At 63.5% G+C, this 22,704-nt stretch overlaps 3 protein-coding genes across 10 annotated transcripts in view; 2 read left to right on the top strand and 1 right to left on the bottom strand.

The window, feature by feature from the left end:
* RTEL1 (regulator of telomere elongation helicase 1) overlaps window positions 1-7,323 on the bottom strand; it is a 28,032-nt gene extending 20,709 nt beyond the window's left edge. For 3 of the 7 annotated variants that reach the window (XM_059133989.1, XM_059133990.1, XM_059133983.1), the window contains exons 1-7: window positions 6,584-6,735; window positions 6,087-6,344; window positions 4,937-5,132; window positions 4,549-4,642; window positions 3,863-3,944; window positions 3,583-3,643; window positions 233-308 (exon numbers count right to left, since the gene is read on the bottom strand). In XM_059133989.1, coding sequence (XP_058989972.1) covers window positions 233-308; window positions 3,583-3,643; window positions 3,863-3,944; window positions 4,549-4,642; window positions 4,937-5,132; window positions 6,087-6,188 — 611 coding nt within the window. In that variant the 5' untranslated portion in view covers window positions 6,189-6,344; window positions 6,584-6,735. Of the gene's footprint in view, window positions 1-232; window positions 309-3,582; window positions 3,644-3,862; window positions 3,945-4,548; window positions 4,643-4,936; window positions 5,133-6,086; window positions 6,345-6,583; window positions 6,736-6,995; window positions 7,129-7,308 lie in introns of those variants that run through there. The other 4 variants (XM_059133985.1, XM_059133984.1, XM_059133987.1 and 1 more) reach the window with 4 other exon arrangements.
* LOC131807707 (collagen alpha-1(II) chain-like) lies at window positions 6,187-9,001 on the top strand. The gene is made up of 4 exons (XM_059133265.1): window positions 6,187-6,455; window positions 6,517-6,603; window positions 6,796-8,518; window positions 8,616-9,001. The coding sequence occupies exons 1-3, from the start codon at window positions 6,187-6,189 to the stop codon at window positions 7,856-7,858; spliced, it is 1,419 nt and encodes a 472-aa protein (XP_058989248.1). The 3' UTR covers window positions 7,859-8,518; window positions 8,616-9,001.
* A 96-nt stretch (window positions 9,002-9,097) lies between these two features.
* STMN3 (stathmin 3) lies at window positions 9,098-19,599 on the top strand. 2 transcript variants are annotated; one of them, XM_059133998.1, is made up of 5 exons: window positions 9,098-9,232; window positions 16,426-16,521; window positions 16,794-16,969; window positions 18,299-18,490; window positions 19,225-19,599. In XM_059133998.1, exons 1-5 carry the CDS (start codon window positions 9,214-9,216, stop codon window positions 19,282-19,284), a joined length of 543 nt encoding a protein of 180 aa, XP_058989981.1. In that variant the 5' UTR covers window positions 9,098-9,213; the 3' UTR covers window positions 19,285-19,599. The 2 variants fall into 2 exon arrangements, with proteins under 2 accessions (XP_058989981.1, XP_058989979.1); XM_059133996.1 differs by lacking the exon at window positions 9,098-9,232 and adding an exon at window positions 15,176-15,198.
* The last annotated feature ends 3,105 nt before the right edge of the window (window positions 19,600-22,704 follow it).

The following is a 22,704-nucleotide window of genomic DNA, read 5'->3' on the forward strand; positions in this document are numbered from 1 at the left end:
CAAGTCCGTCAGGAAGCCGGGGCTGCCCGGCAGCGCTGTGGTCACCTTGGCAGCAGGGACAGCTTCCCTGCTGCCCTGGTATTCAAAACCACTATTTTCACACCAAACCACCATTAATTTTACGATTAGTCAAGGGAGCAAAGCAAAGGAAGTGGCGGGCCCAGCCTTGTCATGGCAGAACCTGTTCCAGAAGGACGGACGGGCGGCTGCTGTCTGGCTGCAGGGGTCTTACCTATGCTTATTCCCACTTCTGACCAGGTCCTCAATGTCCAGGATGGTGGTAGCTAGCTCCTGCTCCAGGCTCTTCTCTGAGGACACAGGCAAGAACAAAGACACGTCCTCAGGCCCAATGAGTCCCCGCAGACCCCAGAGGAACACCCAGGCAGTGACCCTTCCTCCAGGCAGGACTAGGGCACCCAACCACCTACGGACTCACCAGAGAATTCCTGGTCTAAGACTGTGAGTGACCTTGGAAGGGCCCCAGACCTGAAGTAACCCTCCGGGGGCCCGGCTCTCTACCTCGAGAGGGAGCTGCTGGCCTGAGACCAAGCAGTGACAGGACAGGGGACCCCAGGGAACAAAGGGGGATGTGTAGCCCCTCAGCCAGTCTCTAGATGCCCTCGAGGCTGTGCCTGGAAGCATCTGTCCTATAATTAGGCTTCGGTCTGGCCACAATTAGCTTTCTCTCTTCGCCTCCCCGCAAAGGCCAACAGTGCAGGAAGACAGATCTGAGGCCGGCCGGAGGGAGGTGGGAGCCCCGAAGCAGAGCCCACTCGATGCCTCACAGACCCGTGATGGCCGCCCGAGAGAAGCACGACTCCCTGCCGGCTGCACCGGGGGCCTGGGCTAGAAAGGAGCTAAGAAGGGCCCCCAAGAACCCCCTGAAGAGCTGCCTTCACCCAGCCCCTCAGGAGCCCACACCCAGGCTGGGAGGCCCAGGGCTCGTCTCCTCGAACACACAGTCCGGAGGCCCAGGACAGCCTCCTGTGGAAACCGGCTCCTGGCTCTTGGCCCCACTGGGGCAGGTCCTGGGCCCCGCCCTTCACTGCAGAGGCTAGAACACATCTTGGTGGGGACCTTGGTGGTGACCGAACCCAAAATGCCCCCTAGGGACAGCAGGGAGAGAAGAGCTGTGCGCTGAACGGCACAGCCGCAACAGAGGAGCCTGTCTGCGGGCTCTGCAGCAGGACGGCCGAACGCAGCAGCCTTGGGGGGGCGGAGGCTGAAGAGGAGGGCGTGGTGAAGGGGCTGCAGCCAGGCTGACCCCAGCACGCAGATGCTGCAGGCAGCGAGCACGGCCCTTTGCCTGCGCCCCCAGACAGAAGCCAAGGAGAACCGAGCTCCGCACCCTTCTCCTTCCTCCCACAGGTTCCTCTCGGACCCCTTCTGGAGTCGGCTCACTCGCCCCAAGGGTGCGTAGCTGCTGGCGTTGTGGCCAGCATGAGCGGTGGCCCCGCACATCCCATGGCAGGCGGCAGAGGAGGCTAAGATGCAGTAAAGACGCACAGGAGCCAACAGAGCAGGAAGGCTGGGGACCTGGGCATGACCAACGAAGCCTGGAGCCAGCTGCGACAGGGCCCTCACTTTGCCATGCACGGGGCGCGGTAGGGGCAGGGGCTGCAGCCCAGGAGGCCACACACCTGCTCCGGCACTGCCTCCACCTCCACTGTGAGCGGGAAGTGCCCCTCAGTTCCCGCCTCTCCTCCGGACTCCTGACCCTCCCCCCACCCCTGTTCCATCACCCACCGGACACACAGTATAGCTGACAATAGTCCAAGAGCAGGGCAGTGCCGGAGTGGGGCGGCGCGGGGGTGGGGCGGTGGCGCAGGGGTGGGGCAGCGCGGGGGTGGGGCTGTGCCTGTGTGGGGTGATGCGGGGAACTGCACTGCAGGTGAGGGCTGGAGAGCAGAGAGCTGAGCCACAGATGCTGCTTTAAGGGGATGGAGCAGTTCCCACCAAGCGTTGCTCAAAGGCTCGGGCCGCAGTGACCAGGGTACCAGCAACCCACCCCTTTGCCAAGAATGTGGACAGAGGCAGCTGCAATGGGGCAGAAAGACAGGACTCCACACCGAGCACCACAGGTGCGGCCCGAGGCCTATGAGACAGCGGGACCGGGCCAGGAGAGCAGGGGACGGAAGGAGGACAAAGCCAGGGGGGAAACGCCTTGGAGGCTTCCTGACACCCACAAGCCTCACACAAACACAGCAAAGCAGAGCCACTCAGCCAGCAGCCTCCCGGAGCGGGGCACGAGCCACCACCAGGCCACAGCGGTGGGCGGCTGCTCTCGTGCAGGGTCACTGCGGGCCAGGCCAGTCCCCGGTGCTTCCTACGCACTCGTCACTGCTGTGCTAAGGGTTCCCGGTGCCACCGGACCAAACAACACAGCCAGCAAGAAGGCGGTGAGCGGTGAGCTCCGGGGACAGGGCACAGGGTGCCTACTGCTGGGAGGTGAGCGTCCCAGCTTGCTGAGAGCAGACACGGCCCTGGCATGCCGGGCACCCCAAACCCCAGCATTAGGGCCCTGTAAGTGCCCAAGGGCCTCTGTCACTCCTGTGCCAGGATCTGAGTCCCAGCCCTGAGGCAAGGAAGAGGGAACCCGACCCCACCAAAGCACAACGCCTGAGCCATAGAGCCGGGCTGCGCTAGGAGATGTAGAGACCACAGCCCAGAGAAGCACCCCACGGAGCTTCTAGTTCCAGCGGACCTTCAGACGCGGGGGCAGCCGCGCGATGGAAAAGCAAGACCTGACAGACGTGGAGGCAAGGGGAGCCAGCCCTCCGCTCTGGGCCGAAGGAAGGTGTGCAGCAGGAATCAAGGTCTCTGGGCACCGGTGGCCACACACATCAAGCTACGCCAGGGCCAGCTGTCGTCACAACCCTGGGCCAGTCACTTCAGCCACCTCCAGGGGAGGCGGTCCTCCCGCAGCACCAGAGGCTGGCAGACTGTCCGGACTCAGGGAGACCCACACCCATGCTGTGCCCCATCGCACCCCAAGGACACATGGCAAATCAGTAAAAGGAAAAGCCTACGGAGGGGTCTGGGAGACCAGGCACAGCATCCAGAACCCCCTCCCGGCTATCTGCCCCGGAACGAGCTGAGACCCCGTGTGAAATGCTGTCTCCCGGAAAGCTCGCCAGAGGCCCGGCACCCAGGGCGTCTGCTGGGGCCGGTCATGGGGGCACCCCTGGCTGGCGGGGGCCCAAATCCCAGACTCCCGGCGGGGAGGAGCTGCTCAGCATCAACCCCGCTGTTGGCACAGACAGTTTAGGCCCGGAGAGCCCCACCTCTCAGGACAGAGAATCCCTGAAATCCACGCTCCCAGACAGCGGCGAGGCTAGCCTGGCCAGCAGGCCCCTCTGAGACGGCAGCCTTCCCTGCCCTGGCCTTCCTGCACACGATCCAGCACGGGTCCACGGTCCGGAGACGGTGCCCAGCACCACCCCGCCTCATCCCCTCACCTCGCTGAACCAATGGAGCCAGTCTGGAGCCCCAAAGCGGAGAGCCAGCAGGCCACAAGGCCCAGGAGGCAGCACACGCTCTAAGCCCACCCGGCTCCTGGAGTGGCTTCCCCGGACCCCTTACCTTCTACGTTGTTGTAGAAATGACAGGAACGACTTGCTACCTTCTTTCGGCACAAGTGAATCTGGGACATAAAGGGTGCGGGTGTGGGGCGGTGCGGGTGTGGGGCAGCCCCAGCTAGCACAATGGTCAAGGAAGGGCAGAGTGCTGGGCCAGCCAGGGGACACGCCAGGGACTGTGCCCTGCTCCAGCCCCCACCAGCTCTTCACCGGGCCCTCCCCAGGGGGCAGAGGCAAGGGCTCTGAAAGAACCAGAGAGAACGGCACGCGCCCCCAAAACCCACCTGCATGTGGCTGCTCTCCTGCTTCTTCACCTCAGGGTGGATGCACAGCTGCTCCCGGGAGCCCAGCACGCATACCCTAGGCCTGGCAGAAGACAGATGATGGGGTCCGAGGACCAGGGAGCAAGAGCCCCGGTGCCATCTAGAGCATGAACATGGCCGTGCGGGGAGACGGGGCTCACACCTGCACCAGGTAGCCAGAGGGAGGGGCCACGGCCACAGCGGGCCCCAGGCTTGGGAGGCACTTTCTCCACTGCATGGCCCTGCCTGAGCCAGGAGACGGGGTGGGGGAAACAGGCAGATCGGAGGAGACCCCGCTGACTCCGTGCCCCCCATACAGGAGGCGGGCGCAGGACCCCAGGACTCCTACAGCTCTGCCGGGCTCCAGGACGAGGCAGCGCCTCCTGTCCCCTCACACGCCCGCACGGGGACCCACACCCACAAGTGACACCACATCGCCTTCTAGGGGCTTGGGGCGCTAAGCCGAGGTCAGTGCACCAGAAGGGAGGGCTTTCTCCGGAGCGCGGGCAGCACAGACAGCCTGACCTCACGCGGTGCGGCGGGCTGCAGCGGAGCACGGGGGGCTCTGCGGTCCAGAGGGGACTCCAGGCAGAACGCCACCATCACACCAGCTCGTCAAGACCAGCCCCCCGTAAGTCAGAGGCAGGGGCGAGCGGCGCCTGACCCACCGGTAGGACGTGTGCCGAAGCTCGCCGATGGCCTGAGTGAGCTGCGAGTGGGTCCTGGAAGCGTAAACGATCTTCGGGAGGTCCGCGTAGCAAGCTGCCCGGACACAAGGAAGCAGCGCGGGTCAGGGCCCCACGGGACGACACTCTGGTGTGCCGTGGACCCGGGGGCACTCGGCTCTCTCAGCCCGGTGCGGGGAGCGAGCTCAGGGGCTTTCTGCGGAGTTCTAGTTTGGCCACAGGGCTCTGCCCCCAGGCTCGCAGCCCCCGCTGAGGGAGAATGTCGCGGCTACCACGCCCCTCGCCGAGCTCCGCACCAGGGCCTCACCAGCCCTCTCTATTCCTCTGCTGCCTCTCTGCGGAGACCCAGAGGGGCTGAAGGGAGCCTCACCTGGGGTGTCCCCGTCTGAAGCGGCAGCCCCCCAGGACGACAAGGTGTGATCAAGGAAGAGCTCCCCGGGTGCCCTCTCAGCAATCCTGCGGGCTGAAACGGCGTCGCGGAGGTGCTCCCGCCAGGCCAGCACGCTGCAGAGCAGGCACAGCGTCTTCCCCGTGCCGGTGGGGCTCTCCAGGATGCCGTTGACTTTCTGAATGGGGTCGGCAACGAGGTCACGGAAAAGCAGGGAGCAGCACTGCAGACCGCACGGCCCGCCGAGACCAGGCCGGCAGCCCGGCAGCGGGACCGCTCTGCTCCGGCGGAGCCCACCTGACGTGGCAAAAGGCCTGCGGAACGGCCGGCAATGTGACACGCGTCCACTGTCCCCCGAAAGCCAGCGGCTACGGGCTAATTCCGCACCGAACGATGTGCACGGCATTACTCGGGACTCAACAGTGTTTCTCAGCCTAACGTACGGCGCGCTGACCCGTTAGGCGGCTGCCGACACGGTGCTGTTCTGTAACTTTGGACACAAAGTTCTGCCGAGCGGAACCTGATGACCTACGTACACCTCACGCGGGAGCCTGGGCAACAAGCCCGGGGAGACTCAGGGCGAAGCGGCCAGACTGTGCTGCCGGCTCCCGGGAACGGGCACCGGGCTCCTCCCCGCAGGAGTCCAGTCTGCGCGCACACAGCCGCCGGGAGCCGCTGCAGCGTCTGCCCGCGGGCGCTGGGAGCTCCGTCAGGGCACGAGATGACACGCTAAGGAAGCCACGGACAGCTACCTGCACTCCTGCCTTCCGGCACATTCCTGAGCTTTACAGACCTCCAAAATGAGGATTAGGCACCGGCTAGCCCTCCACGTGCAAACACTACTTCCGGACCCTCAAACGCTGGCTGCCCCCCACACTCGGCCTCGGCTCAAACGCCACCTCCTCAGAGAGACCTCAAGGTGCTCCCGGCCTACGGCCCCCAACTCTCCTTCAGCGCAACAGCTGTTCTACTTGTCTGTCATCTCCCCTAGAACGCCGGCGCCATTTGTGACCCGTCCTGTGTCCGGAAGGAGGCCTGTGACCCCACGGGGCTCAGCAGGAGGGAGCGGAAGGCGGACGGTGGTCCCGTGAGGACCCGTCCCAGGGCACGCGCGCGCCCACGGCCGCCGTACCTTCTGCAGACACTCCAGGACCCTGCTCATGTACTCCTCCTGGCACGGGTACGGCTGGAAAGGGAAGTCCACGGTCACACCCCTCAGGGCTATCTTGGGCATGCCGGCCTGCTCGCAGGAGGGCCCAGAGGCTGGCGGGCACACGGGCTGTGTGAGTGTGGGAGACCAACTCTCCTCCAGACGTCTGGGAGCCTCAGCCACTGCAGGTCGGCGAGGCCAGCCCGCGGCGCTGCGACAGGCCACTGTCCCCAGGAAGCCCTATGGCACAGATGGGGACAAGCGTGTGGGCAGCCTCTCCCGAGTCCCGGGCCACGCCACCAGCCGCGCAGTCCCCCGCGCACGAGCAGGGCACGCCTGCGACACCCTAAGGTGAGGAGTCTGGGGGCAGGAAGACCTGCAGGTGGGCCCTGCCGAGCTCTCGGGCCCGAAGCGGCTCCTTCCCGCGCGAGGCGAGGCGTGCCCGGCCCCACGCGCTCTGCGGGCAGCAGTTCGCTTACCTGCAGCAGAGCGTCCGCAGGTCGGATCCCCGGCCTGGCGCGCCCTGGGCACTGGGGCCGGCGGACCGTTCACCCCAACACTGACGGCCCCTCCACCCCACTCGGCCGGACCCCCGCCCCCCGCTCGACCCGGACCCCCCGGATCCCTGCCCCGCTGGGAGATCCCCCCGACCCCCGCCGAGACCCCCCGCCCGGAGACCCCCCGCCCGCAGACCCCCCGCCCGGAGACCCGCTCGGCGCAGCGCGGGGCCCCGCCCACGGGCCCTGGAAAACCACCGGCCCCAGAATGCAGCGCGGCAGAGAGACCGGCGCGCGGGCCCGAGGCGGCGCGGGGCCTGCCGGGAGCTGCAGTCCGGGGAGGCGCGCGCGGGCGAAAGAGCCGGTTCCGGAGTCTCTGCGCCTCACGACTCACTTATCTCCGCGGACGGCCCTCCGCTGCCGGGGCCGCCCGGGGACGGTCCGCAGTTCAGCCGAGGCCGCCGCGTCCCCGTGGCCGCCAGCCAGCTCGGACTGGTCGGGCTAAGACGGGCCGTCGTCCCTGACCGCGCTGCACTTCCGCCCCCAGTTCCGGTCCGCGGCGCGTGGTTCCGGGCGGAAACCGTTCCGCCGCAGCGGGCCCGCGCGCTCCGTTCCGGGCCGCACCCCGCCGCTCCCGCGGACCCCGAGCCCGCGGGCGGAAACCCGGGCTGCGAGCCGTGTCCTCCCCGACGCCGCGCCCGCGGTACCTGCGATCCACGCCCCGCCCCGGGCCCGGGCCGCCGGGGTTCCCGTTCCGCCTCCCCCGCGAAGGGCTCCTCGGCCGGGTCCGCGGCGGTCGCGGGCAGCGTGCGGGGTCTGCGCCGGCCCCGCGCCCGCCCCGCCGCCCGCGCCGCCGGACACCGGGTCTGGCCGAGCCCAGCCGGCCGCGCGCTCGCGGAGGGCCGGCCGGAGGCGTGGACACGCGTGTCCCCCGAACGGCCCCCGAGAGGCGTCCTCGCACGTCCCCGCTTCTCAGAAGGACGGGTGGGCGGCCGGCGGCCTTCCCGCAGCCAGGAGCGCCGCCCGCGTCCCCGGCGGCCGCCGTCCGAGAGCGGAGAAGGCCGGGACGATGAGGCAGGACCCAAGGCTCGGGGCCCCCGGGGTCAGAGCCGGGGCCCGCGGGGTCAGAGCCGGAGCCGGGGCCCCCGGGGTCAGAGCCGGAGCCGGGGCCCCCGGGGTCAGAGCCGGAGCCGGGCCCCGCGCTGCCGGCCGCCCTCACGCGCGGGGCTGCCCAGCCTGCCGTCCGTTGTAGCTTAGCAAGGCCACTGGACCCAAGTGTGAAAGTGCGAGGAAACGGACACCGAGGCTGACCACACGCAGCCCCGCTCAGCAGACACAGGGACCTCGGCCCGGTCAACAAATCCGGATTGAGAGTCTGTTCCTGCAGGTCTGTGGGTCACCTGCGGTGGGGCAGGCCCTGTGTGGGCCACAGAACAGATGTCAACCAGCCCCACGCCCGCCATGGGCGCACCCGGACCTCCACATCTGGGCCTGCTCCAGCTGGACTCGGATCCTTAAGTCTGTCCGGGTCTCGCCCCTTTCTGGGCCTCCCTCACCCCCTGCAGGCTCCTGAGGTTTCCCAGTTTTAGTCCTGGCCCAAGGACCTAGTTGCTTACGGAGCAAGCATTTCTCTTGACCTCTGTGGTTCTGTCCCTTAAATGGAAATGACGCTCGGTCCATTTCACTTCCCAAGGCCAGAGTGAGAGAGAGGGTCACTGCAGGAAAAGGGCCCACCATCTGCAAAGCTCTCCCACGGGGGATATCAACCTGCTCTCCAGGCCCAGAGAGGAGGGAGTCATGACCCCTGCACACTCACCAACTCTCTCTCCTCACCTGGAGACGGGCGTTATGGCTGTATCTTGCCCAGAGAAACAGAGCCACGGAGAAGTCAGAAACCTGCTCCCAGTCGCACAGCAAGTGGGTCTCAGAGCTGGGGTCGGAACTCATCTCTATTTCACTTCAAAGCCTTTGTCCCAGGCCTCACCATCTCATTTATCATCTTGTTCTGCCCCAGAATTGACTCGTCCTTTGGGGTGCTCCTTGGAGGCCTTCCCGACCAGTTCCTACCCCACTGTCTATGACGTGCTTTCCCCTCAGCACGGACCTGGGCGCACAGAACGCCCCTCCCAGGCTTCAGAGGCTTTAATGAAGAGCTCTCCAGCCCCAGCCTGATGTGGGGGCCTCTCCTCTCCGGCCGTGCGGACCCTGGGGAATGGGGCATGTCTCCACATACCCCCAAGCCTGCACAAAGCCAAGCTGGGGCAGCGAGTCCCAAGAGGTAAGCAGGGAGTGCATGGGCGTGGGCTGCAGTGTCCCACCCCAGGTCCCAGGCTGGTCTCTGCCCTCCCACCGTGCCCTCCCCTCCCTCTGACGGCTGCAAGCCCCTCCCACAGCCCCCCAGTCCTCGCACACACTCTTGCTCCGGCGCACGGCGCTCTCGCTCTCTCACTCGCTCTCACACTCTCGCTCCCCCTCCCCCCCCTCTCGGTGCCCGCCTCCCGCCCGCCCTCGCTCCCTCCCCTCTCCAGCACTGCAGCATTCGCCGACTGCAGCTCCAGCCGCCGCCGCCCGAGCCTCCTCGGCCTTCCGCAGCCGCCACCGCCGCCAGCACCATGGCCAGCACCCTTTCCGGTAGGCGCCGGGGACGCGGACATCCTGGGGCAGCCGGGACTGAGCTGAGGCCATTGTCTCGCCTCGCCCGAAGCTGGGGTCGGTGGCGGACTCTGTTTTCACATCTCAGACTTGACGCTCTGCAAGGGTGCAGGGTGCGGCCCAGCCAAACCCACAGGAGCTGGGGTTCAGGGCCAACGGGTTGGGAACACCTGGTACCCAGGGCAAGGATTGCTGCACGGTGGCAGCTGGCCTGGGCCAATGGGCAGGGGCCGCGCCCACGCAAGCACCCTGGGTGAGGGTGCATTGCCCCTTCCATGGCCGCTGTGCCAGGCCAGGCGCTACTGTGGCAGGGTGGCTCCAAGGGCCCCGGTGCGGTCCGTACCCCCAGGTGGGCGCGCCCGCCGGGGGGGGCGGGGTGCAGACAGCGTCCCCTGAGGCGCCTGTCTACTGCAGACCCTGGTCAGACCTCGCCTTCACGGGGGTGGGAGGCTGGAGAGTAGGACCCTTTGCAGGAGCCTGAGCCCTAGCCCAGGGCTGGCGGGCCAGGCCCTGTCTGCGCCAATGGAGCGCCCTGGGGACTGGAGGGACGCTGTGCAAGGGCGTGGGAGGAGAAGCCCAGCGGGGAGCGAGGGGAGCCGCACCCGCGTCTAGCGTGGTCGTCCCTCCACTCCGCCTCGATGCTTTGGGCTTGGAGACCACTCTGCGACATGGTGCCGCCCGCTGGTGCTCTGGTCGAAAAAGCCACCGCCCTATGCGCAACGGGGTTTGGATAGAGGAGGGGCCGCTGCCGCTGCAGTTTTCAAGCCCTCCCAGCAAGGAGGGGTCCGTCCCTCCCTCCCCTACCGCCCCGCCTCCCAAGCTGCAGATCCCCTGCACCCAAAGCTGCGACCCTCCTCCCTCCCTCCCGGCTGGCTTCAGTGCCGCTCTGTGGAGGGGTGGACACGGGGCAGTTACTGGCTGCGAGAGAGCTGCAGGGGACCCTGGACGGGAGGACATGGGGCTGGCTTCCCCGAGGACCACTCTGCCCTGTCTGGCTGCCCCAGGGACCAGCCGCATCACTGCACCACCTGTCGCCAGGGACATCTGGGCAGCGGCTCCCCCACCTCCACCCCATTTCCTCCTGGACCCAGAACTCCACTCCCAGCCGACCCTCCTCTCCCTTCTTGGGGGTCCCCTCTCCCTAGCTAGCTGGATTCTCTCTGGAGTGGACATACAGTTGGCAGAGCTGCACGCACTCGTGTGTGCCCTGACCAGCCTCTCAGGCCATCCGGATTCCAGGCCCCAGGTGACTTCTGCTCCTGTCTAGGAGGGACCACGTGCGTCACTGCCCACACCCCTCCTGCGTGCAGTCTAGTCCGTGAGGGGCTTGTCGACCTGGCTTCATCTGCCCTTTGTCCTCTCCTGTGGATCTCCTCAGAGATACTGGGCTCAGCTTTGGGCAGGAGCTGAGGGTCCTTCCCACAGCCAGAGTGCTAGCCCAGTTCCCCGCTGAGGTGGGACTTCGGGCCCCGGGCTCAGGGTCTGTGCCCCAGCGGGGGACAAGGAGCAGCCACTGGTGGGAGATGCCCTCAGCCTTTTCTCTCTAGAAAAAGCCTTACTCAGCGGGTCTCATTCTTGCCCTCCATCTGACTGGGAAGCAGACACATTAGGGGGTGAAATGGTGCAGCCGAAATCACAGTGCTGATGGCCACCAGAGTGGGCACAGGTGCACTGACCTCAGAGCCCCCTTACACGAGCCCTCCCTTATTTGCCAGTCTTTGGGGCACTGCTGACCCATGCTCGGTCCCAGGGTTTTTCTGGGTGTCCAGGTTGCTGCTGACGTGAAAAGGGAAACCGTGAGTGCAGTCAGTGACGTCCAGCACGGCCGCAGCCTCACTGATGTGCCGGGAGCCAGCTGGAGAATTGCCCCAGGCCAGAGTCACACAGGGATGGGCCTTTCCTGTTTTACGGCTGGGGCCACCCCGGGGAGAGTACAGCCCACCTGTGTGTGCCTGTGCTCACCTTCATTACAGTTCCATAGGTGGGTGAGCGCACTGGTAACTGTGGCCAAGATCCGTTTAAGTGAATCCCAGCTATGACTTCTGTGTTAACAAATGTCTCTGATTGGAGCAGCCCCTGGTGCTCCGCGCCTCAGTGGCATGTCTGCCCCACTGGTGGGCTTCGTTTGGTCTTGGGGACTGGGGAAGGGTTCCCAAGGGAAGACCCATCATCCGCTATGACCTTGTAGTCACCACAAGATTGACCTCAGCTTTCTCTTCCTCTGTCGACTTTCCCACCACCTTTCCCTTGAGCGTCCGCTGTCAGGCGATGTCACTCGGCTGGGGGGATGTGTCTGTCTCTTGGTGACCTTCCCAGACACTCAGCACTGCACACACTTTTGTCTCCTTATACAGCTCCGTTGAGTGAGAGGGCTTGGCCCTGCTACCTAAGCTCTCCGGGCCTCGTGTAGATGGGGTGAATGTGGTGGCACCCCCTGTTCTGAGAAATGAACAAGGTATTTCAGGAAACGTGCTTGGCCCAGTGCCTCACAAGAACTGGGTGCCCAGTCCATGCCGGGCAGCGTCACTTCTGCAGCCACATTCCCCAGGATTTCCTCCCCAGAGAGGTGGATCTGGCGGCTAGCTCTGCTGTGCTGGGAGTCTGACTAGTGAGAGGGGTAGCCTGGGTGGCAGTGAGCTCCGTCTGTCAGGAAGCAACTAGCAGCACCCTCCAAGATCCTTTTAGGGATGGGTGGGCATCTGTGGGTGCCCTGCCCTCCCAATTCTCGATAAACACCCTCCCACCCCCACCACCGTGAGACGCCCAATAGGAAAGTGTCGTCAGAGCTGGGGCTCAGGACCAGGCTCCCATCCTGTCATGCGGTGTGACTCTGAGCAGGCTCCTTGCTCTCTCACACACTGTCTCTCTCTCTCTCTTTGCTCAGTAGAAATGACTCGGACAAGGGCTGGCTGGTCTTGAGGGTCAGTTGGGAGTCTGAATGGAATGTGCCCACCTCGCGGGTGCCCTGTTATGGTTACCATTCCACTGTAGGCCAATTGGGTGCTTTCTAACTCATGCTCACCTAGGATCTAAGCATCCAGAAAGCCAATGTGTGTTTTTGAGTATATAATATTTAATACGAAGAGGAAGAGGAAGATGAAAGGAATCCAGTTCATGCCAGAGATTTTTTTTTTAAGATTTTATTTATTTATTTGACAGAGAGAGGGATCACAAGTAGGCAGAGAGGCAGGGGGAGGCAGGCTCCCCACTGAGCAGAGAGCCCGATGCGGGACTCGATCCCAGGACCCTGAGATCATGCCCTGAGCCGAAGGCAGCGGCTTAACCCACTGAGCCACCCAGGCACCCCCAGAGATTTTTTTTTTTTAAGATTATTTATTTATTTATTTGACAGACAGAGATCACAAGTAGGCAGAGAGGCAGGGGGAGGCAGGCTCCCCACTGAGCAGAGAGCCCAATGCGGGGCTCAATCCCAGGACCCCGGGATCATGACCTGAGCTGAAAGCAGCGGCTTAACCCACTGAGCCACCCAGGTGCCCCCAGAGATTTGCTTTTAATAACTCTCCAAAGTCAGTGATGGGGAAGGAAGAGAGAGGTCCTGGTGAGAGGGAGAAACAGCCTCCAAGCTGTGGAGGGGCTTGAGCTCTGTCTGTGGAGAAGGGCCTAGATGGATCTGAGCCTCAACCTCTTCCCTCTGGATGAGACATAACCTTTAAGCCCGTCCAGCTTCGAGGACACAGGTATGACCAACTTCCTGTGTAAGGAGCTGCTGGGCCCAGCCCTGCTCTGCAGCCCCATGTGTGGGCTTCCCCTTGTTAACTCTCTGCAAACTTGCCAATGTCCCCACCTGCGGCCCAGTCCCCTCCAACCTGCAGCCAGACCACACAGCACGTCTTACTCCCAAGCCCCTTCTGGGGGACTGCCCCTTCCCACTTGCCTACTTAGGGTGAGTCTTCTGGGAAGGAAGGGCCTCATGGGCCATCAGCCCGGGAGAAACCAGCCTGGGGAGTCTCCGTGACCATTAGACACCAAGCCACACCCCACTGCCACCCGCAGGACACAGTCAGGCCCTCACTTCCTAGCTGGACACTGGTGCCCGGGGCTGGTCCATGCCCTCAGAGAGTTCTGACTTCAGTCTCCACCACCCCTCCCCCGTCCTTCTCCCCTCTGTGCTAACAGTGCAGTGCTCACACCTGCCCAAGCTCCACGTGCTGCCTCTGAATTGCGACCAGCCTCCCTTCATGCTGAGGTGACCGGCTGGAAGGGAGCTCCCTGACCTTGCCTGCAGACTTCTTTCTCTGTAATGAAGGTGCAGGTCATTCCTGGGAAAACGTCAGGTTCAAGGCAGAGAGGAGCTGAAGCAGCTGCGAGGCCCCAACCCAAGCTGCTGGCATGCATGGTAAACCCATTTGGAGGTTTCCACCTGTGGTGAGGAAGGGCTGCCCGGAAGGCCAGGGAGGCAGTGTCTGTTGCCAGGGAGGTGGGTGGTGGTGAGGTTAGACCAAGCCCCTTCCTTCCTGGCCTCTCCCAGGATCCAGGTGTGCCCCCCGCCCCGACCCAGACCCCCTCTGGCTCCCCTCCTGCCCCTCCTCTGAACACTGGGCTCTCCTTTCCCCAGCTTTCCAAAGACCAAATACCTCCTGGTCTGCTGCTTCAGAAGAGCTGGTTTTGCCTGGTCTCGCGCCCTCCAGCTCCCCAGCACATGTAGTGTGAGCTGTGCCTCTGCCTCCTTTTTAAACTGACCTCTTAGGGCCCCTGGGGGGCTCCCTCGGTGAAGTGTCTGTCTCGGGCCCAGGTCGTGGTCTCAGGGTCCTGGAATCAAGCCTCCCTTGGGCTCCCTGCTCAGCGGTGAGCCTGCTTCGGTCTCTGCCCCTCCCCCCACTCGTTTTCGCAATCTCTCAAAGGAAATCTTCAAAAAACTTTTAAAAACCTCTATGAGTCTAATAAATAAATAAATAAACTTTTAATAGCACAAGTATTGCACAAATAATTATGCTTGTAAAAAAAAAGGAAGCCAAAATCCCCTCGGAAGCGGCCGCATCTGGCCCACTTCCCTCCCAGCCTCCTGGAGCCGGTGACCAAGCTGGTGACCAAGGCATAGATCTCTGCTTGCTTCCCCTCCATGTCCACCCCCTTTTTAAAAGATTTTATTCATTTACTTGACAGAGACACAGCGAGAGAGGGACCACAAGCAGGGAGAGTGGGAGAGGGAGAAGCAGGCTTCCCGCGGAGCAGAGAGCCCGATGCGGGGCTCCATCCCAGGACCCTGGGGTCATGACCGAAGCTGAAGGCAGACACTTAACGACTGAGCCCCCCAGGCGCCCCCACACACCCCTTAAAGGCTCTTCTTGCTGCTGCTCAGGGTCCCTTTGTGTGCTCCCTTCACTGTCTCTTGGGCTCTCTCCTGAAGAGCCTGGGTCATCAGGACATTTGGACCAAATACCATCATTCTCTCCTCTGGTTGTGAGGAAACCCTGCTTGCCATGAGCTGCTCTCTCAGACAAGGGCCTGGTAATTTCTGTCCTGTGCCCTGTTCCTACAACAGCATTTTCCCCAAGTTCACATTAGCTCAATTTAAAACACTATTTTGTGTGAAATTTGATCAGGAAGTTTCTTCCTTTTTTTTAAGACTTTATTTATAGGGGCACCTGAGTGCCCCCCCCCCTGCTTGTGCTCTCTGTCTCTTTCAGTCACATAAAGCTAGAGAGCACGACCCGGGGTGGGGTGGAAGCAGCAGAGGGAGAGGGAGAAGCAGACTCCCCACTGAGCAGGGAGCCCAATGTGCGGCTTTATCCCAGGACCCCAGGATCACAACCTGAGCCGAGGCAGCCGCTTCACTGACTGAGCCCCCCAGGTGCCCCAGTGAGGAGCTTTCTTGCCCGCATTCATGTCTACTCCTTGGAAGGCCGCTTCATGGAAGCCAGACTCCCTCTCTGGAGTGTCCCTCTGGAGACCTGTACCAGCTTCTCCAGCTCGGGAGCCGGGAGGTGGGTCCCTGAGTCTCCTAGTCTCCAGGACATTTTGGAGTGGTGTAAAGCACACAGACCACCTGGGATTCCACTTGAGGGGCTTTGGGCAAGTCACCCAGCCACTTGGGCCCAGTGTCATCTCAGTGGAGCCTAGAGACAGTCTTGGGCTGGAAGACTGTTAAACATTAGTGAGACACTGGGCCAGCGTGTCTACCTAGGGGCCTGGCTTTTCGTGAGTAGACCACAGATAGCTCAGTTATTGTGATTCTGACCGTGGGCTTCTCCCCTTCCCCTGACAGGGCTCAGGGCCTCAGCAGACAAGCTTACCTCCTTTTCTGGTTGGGCACCAGGGGGCACCTGCTGTGGGGGCTCTGCAAGGCTAGAGGGCGGGCTTTGGTGCTGAACGGACAGCTCCCCACCCTTTGGCTCTAGAGGGACCGGGAGTGTGTGCCTGGTGACTGCCTGGTGTCACCTGGGGTAGCTGTGTTGCTGCTATCAGGGTAGATGGCGGCGAAGGGGTGGGGGACGCCACACGGGAGGACGTGTGATGGCTTCCCCCAAGTGTACAGACCAAGGGCTGCCTGCATCTGTGCTGGCCCAGTCGTGAGTGTGCTGGTTAGTATCTGCGAGAGGGAAAGTGGAGGAAGTTGGGAGAAGTACTGGGAGGGCCAGGAAGATGCACAATGACAGGGTCACAGAGACATGGAGAGAGAGAGAGAGAGAGAACCGAGCCAGGAAGACAGGAGGATGAACAGAGACAGACAAACACACAGTGATGCAGAGGAATGAGATAGAAGTGCCAAGAGAAGAAAGGTGGCAGGGGCGCATGGGGCCCAGTGGGGGAAGCCTCTGCCTTCGGCTCAGGTTGTGATCTCAGGGTCCTGGGATCGAACCCCACATCGGGGGGGTTCTCTCTCTCTCTGCCGGCCTCTCTGCCTCTCTCTCTCTCTCTGCTGGCCTCTCTGCCTACTTGTGATCTCTCTGTGTCAAAATCTTGAAAAGAGGGGGGGGGTACTAGGAGAACAATGCGGGACAACCCACAGGAAGGTGTGGCCAGGGACAAAGTCAGCTTCTGGGACGGGGAGGAGAGATGTCCAGAGGCAAGAGAACAGAAAAGGGAGAAGCTAACACAGGCTTCCAGAGAGGCACAGCATGGGGTGTACTGGGGAGGAAGAGGGAGGCAGCCGGGGAGGCAAGGTCTGGAGGCAGCCACGGCGCCCTCTCATGCTGGTCTCCTGCCCACAGCTTACAAGGAGAAGATGAAGGAACTGTCAGTGCTGTCGCTCATCTGCTCCTGTTTCTACTCACAGCCGCACCCCAACACCATCTACCAGTATGGGGGTGAGTGTGCCCTGGGCTGCTGTCCGCTCCTGCTTGGTCAGTGCCTGCCTCCTCCTTTCCTTGCTCTTTGCTCCCACGGCTTCTCCAACCCACCCCGCCCCCACCTCAGCTCAGCCGGCTTCTGGAGAGGGAGCCTCTGATGAGAGGCAGACTTGGAGGCTCAGGCCTGGGGGTCCCACATGAGCAGCCATGCTCCCTCCCTTAGCCCTCAATTTGAATGTGTCCTGGGAACATGGCCCCTCAGACTCCTGAAGCCCCATCTGGTCTTGCAGATATGGAGGTGAAGCAGCTGGACAAGAGGGCCTCTGGCCAGAGCTTCGAGGTCATCCTCAAGTCCCCTTCTGACCTGTCCCCCGAGAGCCCAGTGCTCTCCTCTCCCCCCAAGAGGAAGGACACCTCCCTGGAGGAGCTGCAGAAGCGGCTGGAAGCAGCTGAGGAACGAAGGAAGGTGAGGCCCCCCCTGCCCCAGATCCTGATCAAGGTGGCCGGGCAGAAGGCACAGACAGTGCCCTCAAGGCACAGGATGCTCCAAGCCTCTGCTTGGCTGTTGGCGGAGCGGAGAGGGCGTCATAGCTCCCTGGACGTCCACTTGGGGCATCAGAAGGGACAAGAAGGTGAAGGGTTCCCAGCTGGAGAGGGCAGGGACCAGGCAGCTGGAGGGGGCAGGGACCAGGCAGCTGGAGGGGGCAGGGACCAGGTAACTGTTGGAAGGGCTGTCCTTGGCCATGGCCAGGAAAGGGCCCTGGGATGTGAGTCTGGGCTGTCATCCAGCTCCAGGATAGAGAAGAAAGGGACTCTCATGTGTTGAGGGCTGCAAGCCCACACCTGCTGGGAGCTCAGAGGGCCCCTGGGAGAAGGGCGGCATGGCCGAAGGGTCCCTCCCTGTCCCTTCCCCTCACACCAGCCCCATGGAGACGGACACACAAAATACTCCCAGCATGTAGTCCTGGTGTCCAAGCCCACTGGGCAGGGGTACTGGCCCCAAATCCCTTAGAGCATGTCCCAGTGAAATCTGGGGACCCAGGCCTCCTAGGGTTAACGAGCAGTGACTGGCATGTGGGTGGGCCAAGCAGCCTTCTGCAGGAGGGGACAGCCCTTGCGCTCGGACCCGCACCTCTCCCCGGGGCTCCAGGCGCCCCCTCCTCCAGTAGGGTGGACAGTGCGGCCGCACCGGCTGTCCCAGTCTCTTCGCTCCAACTAGTCCCTTCTCCAGCAGCCCTGGGGACCCTCCCACCGCCCCCACACCTCAGGGAACTCAGGACACGGTGCGGATCAAGCACCTGCTTTGTGCTCAGCGGGCAGACGTTCGAGGAGGCCGTGCGGGTTCCGTGACGGCCCCTAACTTTTGAATTTGCTCCTCCAACATTCCCTGAGCGCACCCCGGGCGTGGGCGGCGGGACGGCCTTCGCCTAGCGGGAGGGTGGGCTCCGCCGGCGAGGACGGACGGAAGGGGTGAGCAGCTGCCGGTGTGTCTGGGGCCGGGGGTTCTCCGGGCGCGCCCGCGGACCTTGCGGGGCCGAAGGCCAGAAGTCCAGGCAAACCGAGAGCCGGTGAACACCCTGACCGTCGGCGGGGCCGTGGAGACCTGAGCTCCCGGAGGGCGCGCGTCGGGCGGGCAGCAGGGCGGGGTGACGGGCGCTGGGCGGAGCCCAGACCGCGCGCGGGGAGGCCGGGCCGGCGGGGGGCCGGCGGGGGGCCGGGGACAGGGGACCGAGGGCCGGGGACCGGGGGCTGGGGACCGGGCCGCCGCCCACCGCGCCCCCGGCCGCCCGCGCAGACGCAGGAGGCGCAGGTGCTGAAGCAGCTGGCCGAGCGGCGCGAGCACGAGCGCGAGGTGCTGCACAAGGCGCTGGAGGAGAACAACAACTTCAGCCGCCAGGCCGAGGAGAAGCTCAACTACAAGATGGAGCTCAGCAAGGAGATCCGCGAGGCGCACCTGGCGGCGCTGCGCGAGCGCCTGCGCGAGAAGGTGCGCGCGCGCCCGGCTTCGGGAGGGGCGGGGCGAAGGCCGAGGGGCGGTCCCGAGGGGGCGGGGATCCACCCGGGCGGGGCGGGGCGGGGCGGGGCGGGGCGGGGCGGGGCGGTGCCCGGGCAGCAGGAAGGAGGGGCTGGGCCTGCCTCTGCTGGACGCCTCGGGCCTCACCCGAGGCCCGGGTGCAATCTCGTTGCGGGGGGTGAGGGGACACGGCCGGGAGCCGCTGCTCAGAAGTGCCCCGAAAGACGCGGGGTGGCGCTGCGTTAGGCGGGGGCGCCAGGGCAGCCCTAGCAGCCCCCTCCTTGGCGGGCCCTCCCGCCGCGCCAGTAGCCCGGCCGCTCCCGGTCCTGCGGGGAGCAGCCCTGAGTGAGGCGAGGCCCCCCGCCTCGGCCGGAGCCCCCTCGGCGTGGCCTCGGCTGCAGCCCACCGGGAGGGACAGGGGGGGCACCCAGAGCTTGCCCGAGGAATGTCCCCGGAGTCGCGGCTCTCCCTCTCGTCCGGGTGCGACCCCTGCCGCACTGAGAGCGGCCTCGGCACTCGGGACGCGCTGTGAGGGGAGGACGTGGGCCTCCCCCTGTTCTCTGTTGCTCCTCCGGCCTGGTCGTTAAGGTGCCCTCGTGGGTCGCACTTAGGAGGGTCCCTGAGGCCTGGATGTGGGGGAAGGGCCAGCCCCCCCCCCCCCGCCGCGTACGCGGGGCTCCGCCCACCCACCCCTACCGTCCTCGCAGGAGCTGCACGCGGCCGAGGTACGCAGGAACAAGGAGCAGCGAGAGGAGATGTCTGGCTAAGGGGCTGTGGGCCACCGGCGCCTGGATCCTGAGAGGCGACATCAGCACATGCGGGCTCTGGTTTCGTCTTGTCCCACTTCGTCTAGATGCAACTTTGGTCCCCGCACCCTCCCTCCCTCCCCTGCACCCCCAACTCCTGCTTCTCTTTCCGCTCCGAGCTGTCCAGTCCTGCGCAGGCTCTCCATCAAGGAGCCACCACGGCGTGGCACACAGTCCCTCGGTTCAGGCACCAGGCCAGGCAGTGGCTGGGTCCCCCGTTGGTGGCCCTCTTAGATGTGGTGACAGCCTCAATAAATCCCGTGGTGGTAGCAGGAACATGTGGGTCCTTATGCTGGCTTGTCCTGTGAGCACCTTGTACTTCGGCCCGTCCTCTGAGCCCGCTCCCTGCCGCTGACAGGCCAAGGTGACACCGGCTGCCAGGCCTTTGGTGGGAGGAGGCCCTCTGGGTCAGTCGTGGGAGCCCCTTGGGCAGTGGAATGCTTTGGAGTAGTGCGTAGGGGTCCTCTGAGATCACCTGGCCTGCAGTGGGCAGCTTGGACTGGCCTGGGAGGGTTAGCCATTGCCTGTGGCTGGACTGGGCAGCGGGAGGGTGGGATGTGTCCCAGCTGGAGTCCAGGGGAGCGGGCGTTCTGCACCAGGGCCGTGCTCTAGAGGGCCGTGGGTCCTCCTCTCAGGAGTGCTCCCTCCTAGGAGACTCTGGCCCAGTCCTGGTGTGGGCCTCCATCGCCATTCCTCTCCCCCCGGTAGGCTTTATGGATCCTTGGAGGACCCCATCTTTAGAGCCCTTTGGAGTCTTGGTCCCTTTCTGTGCCCTAACCCTGGTATAAAAAAAAAAAAAAATGCTCCTATGGTGCTCTGGGCCATGGGGCTTTCAGGCTCAGCTCTGGACAGGTATGGCTAGGTCTGAGTGAGTGGTAGCTGCAAGTGCCCCTCAGGGAGCAGATGGTGGGGTCAGGGGGGCGTAGGGGACCAGCTGCTTGCAGCCTCAGATGGTGGGGGGCGATGTTCCCAAGCCACCTTCCTACCTAGTCCATCCTTGACATTCTTGACCTGTGGCCCTCTCTGGCACTAGGCCTTTCCTGCCAACACCTTCCTGGACTGGGCTCCTTCTCCTCCATTGGCCAAGGGGGACTCTCCAGATTCCCAGTGCTGGCCTTTGAGGACTGTCACCTGCTGCCCATGAGGGTGGTGTCCAGTCCTTGTGCTCCATCCTCCATGGCCGCCCCGCTCCACAGCTGAGGACTGAGGGCAGGGTCCCTGCTGACCATCCTCTGAGTGGGAAGCATGAGGGACAGACTGCAAGGACCCAGAGCCAGGGCTTTAGAAGCCAGGTGGGTGGCCACCCCCCGGTTCCCCCAGCCTCCATCCTATGGAAGCCTGTGCCGGTGGACTGCCAGGGCCCAGCCAGAAAGCACAGCTGGGCGCTGGCCGCTACAACAGGCTTTAGGGGAGGCAGGGACCCATGCCCACTTTCCCTGTCCCACCCACAGTCTCCGGGGGAATGACAAGCCAGGATTGGAACCCCACTGTCCCCCACGTGGCTCCTGCGGGACTCAGAAAGGGACATGGGAAGAGAGCGGAGGGCCAGATTTCTCTCTGCAGTGGCAGCTCTCTCATAGTGGAAGCCTAGTGTGATATATACCCATCTCATCCGCGTAGTGAAAGTGAACTTAAATGAAATCAAATGAATGATTAAAGACAAAAACCCAAAACCTTGTGTAAGAAGTGGCTGAACCGTCCCCGCGAGCATTCTGCATCTGTGGGTCAGAACCGGCTGAAGGGCTACTCCGGGCCAGTACAGGGATGTGACGTACAGAGCCCTGGACTGAAGCCAGTTGTCACGGGTGTTCTTACCACAACTGCTGGTAGTTCTGATGCTGATGGAGGCCTTGAGGAACGAGTATGTATATGACACACATGCCTGCTTTCTTCTCTGGAGCACCAGGAGACCGTGCGGGTGTGAGGGAGAGGGCAGGTGGGGCCCACGCTCAGCTCTCCCCAGGGCCGGGTGCTCCTGCGGGCCTGGGCTCCAGGCCTCAGGCTGCTGCTTTGGAGGACACACGAGGGTCTGACATCTGAGGCTTGTCCTTCTCACTGCAGTGCCCTGTGGGTCTTGCTCAGATGTGGAGTGGGTCCTAGCGGTCCGAGCAGGCTGCTGGGGTGCATTCTGTGGCTCTGTGGCCCCCACTGGGCAGCTGATCATTCACAGACACAAATCTGGCCCCAAGGGGGAGACCTAGAGTGGCAAAGAGAGTGAGCAGACATCCTGAGTCCCGGTGGTGGCCCGCCTGTACCATAGGGCCCAGACATCCTGAGTCACACTGGTGGCCTGTTCCATAGGGCCCAAACAGCCACCTGGGGTGCCCAGCAGACATCCTGAGTCACGGTGGTGGCCCGCCTGTACCAGAGGGCCCAGACATCCTGAGTCCCGGTGGTGGCCTGTACCAGAGGGCCCAAAGAGCCACCTGGGGTGTCCAGCAGACATCCTGAGTCATGGTGGTGGCCCGCCTGTACCAGAGGGCCCAAACAGCCACCTGGGGTGCCCAGCAGACATCCTGAGTCACACTGGTGGCCTGTTCCAGAGGGCCCAAACAGCCACTTGGGGTGCCCAGCAGGGACCCCCCTGCTAGGGAGCAGGCACGTTTGTTAGATGTCCAAGCAGGCTATGCTTAGGCGTCCACATGGGCCTCAGGTCCAGGTCCCAGATAGGTGCCTGTTCCCCAGGATCCGGAGAGACCCCCCACCTCTCCCCCACACCTCCCGACCTCTCGGGGGGCAGGCGTACTCCCCCAGGCTCCAAGGATCTCTCCCCATATTTCGTCCTTCCCCTGCCCAGGGAGAGGTGAGAAAGTCAGAATCTGGGACACACAGCTGCCCAGGAGACAGACAGACCTCGGAAACCAGCAAGAGGAACAGCCGGGAGAAAGGGGGGACAGAAAGCGAGTGTGTTGAGCATATTTTTATGAGGCGTGAGTTCTGTGTGCCGCTCTTCTGGGTGTACAGACACATACCACATACAGACACACAGCTTGGCATTCCCAGAAGACTGAGCTGATCCCAGGCCAGGCTTCTCAACTCTTAGGGGACCCAAAGCAGCCATTATGGGACAGATGGCATTTGTAGCAGTCACCGCACGGAGCCTCTGACTTTGGGCAAGCATGGGGAATCCTTCACAGACATATGCTTTTCTTTTTTTTAAAGATTTTTTAAAATTTATTTATTTAACAGAGAGAGATCACAAGTAGGCAGAGAGGCAGGCAGAGAGAGAGAGAGAGGAGGAAGCAGGCTCCCTGCCGAGCAGGGAGCCCGATGCGGGACTCGATCCCAGGACCCTGAGATCATGACCCGAGCCGAAGGCAGCAGCTTAACCCACTGAGCCACCCAGGCGCCCGACATATGCTTTTCTTAACAACCACAACA

Source organism: Mustela lutreola, chromosome 9 (assembly GCF_030435805.1).
Source record: "Mustela lutreola isolate mMusLut2 chromosome 9, mMusLut2.pri, whole genome shotgun sequence".
NCBI classification, from domain to species: domain Eukaryota; kingdom Metazoa; phylum Chordata; class Mammalia; order Carnivora; family Mustelidae; genus Mustela; species Mustela lutreola.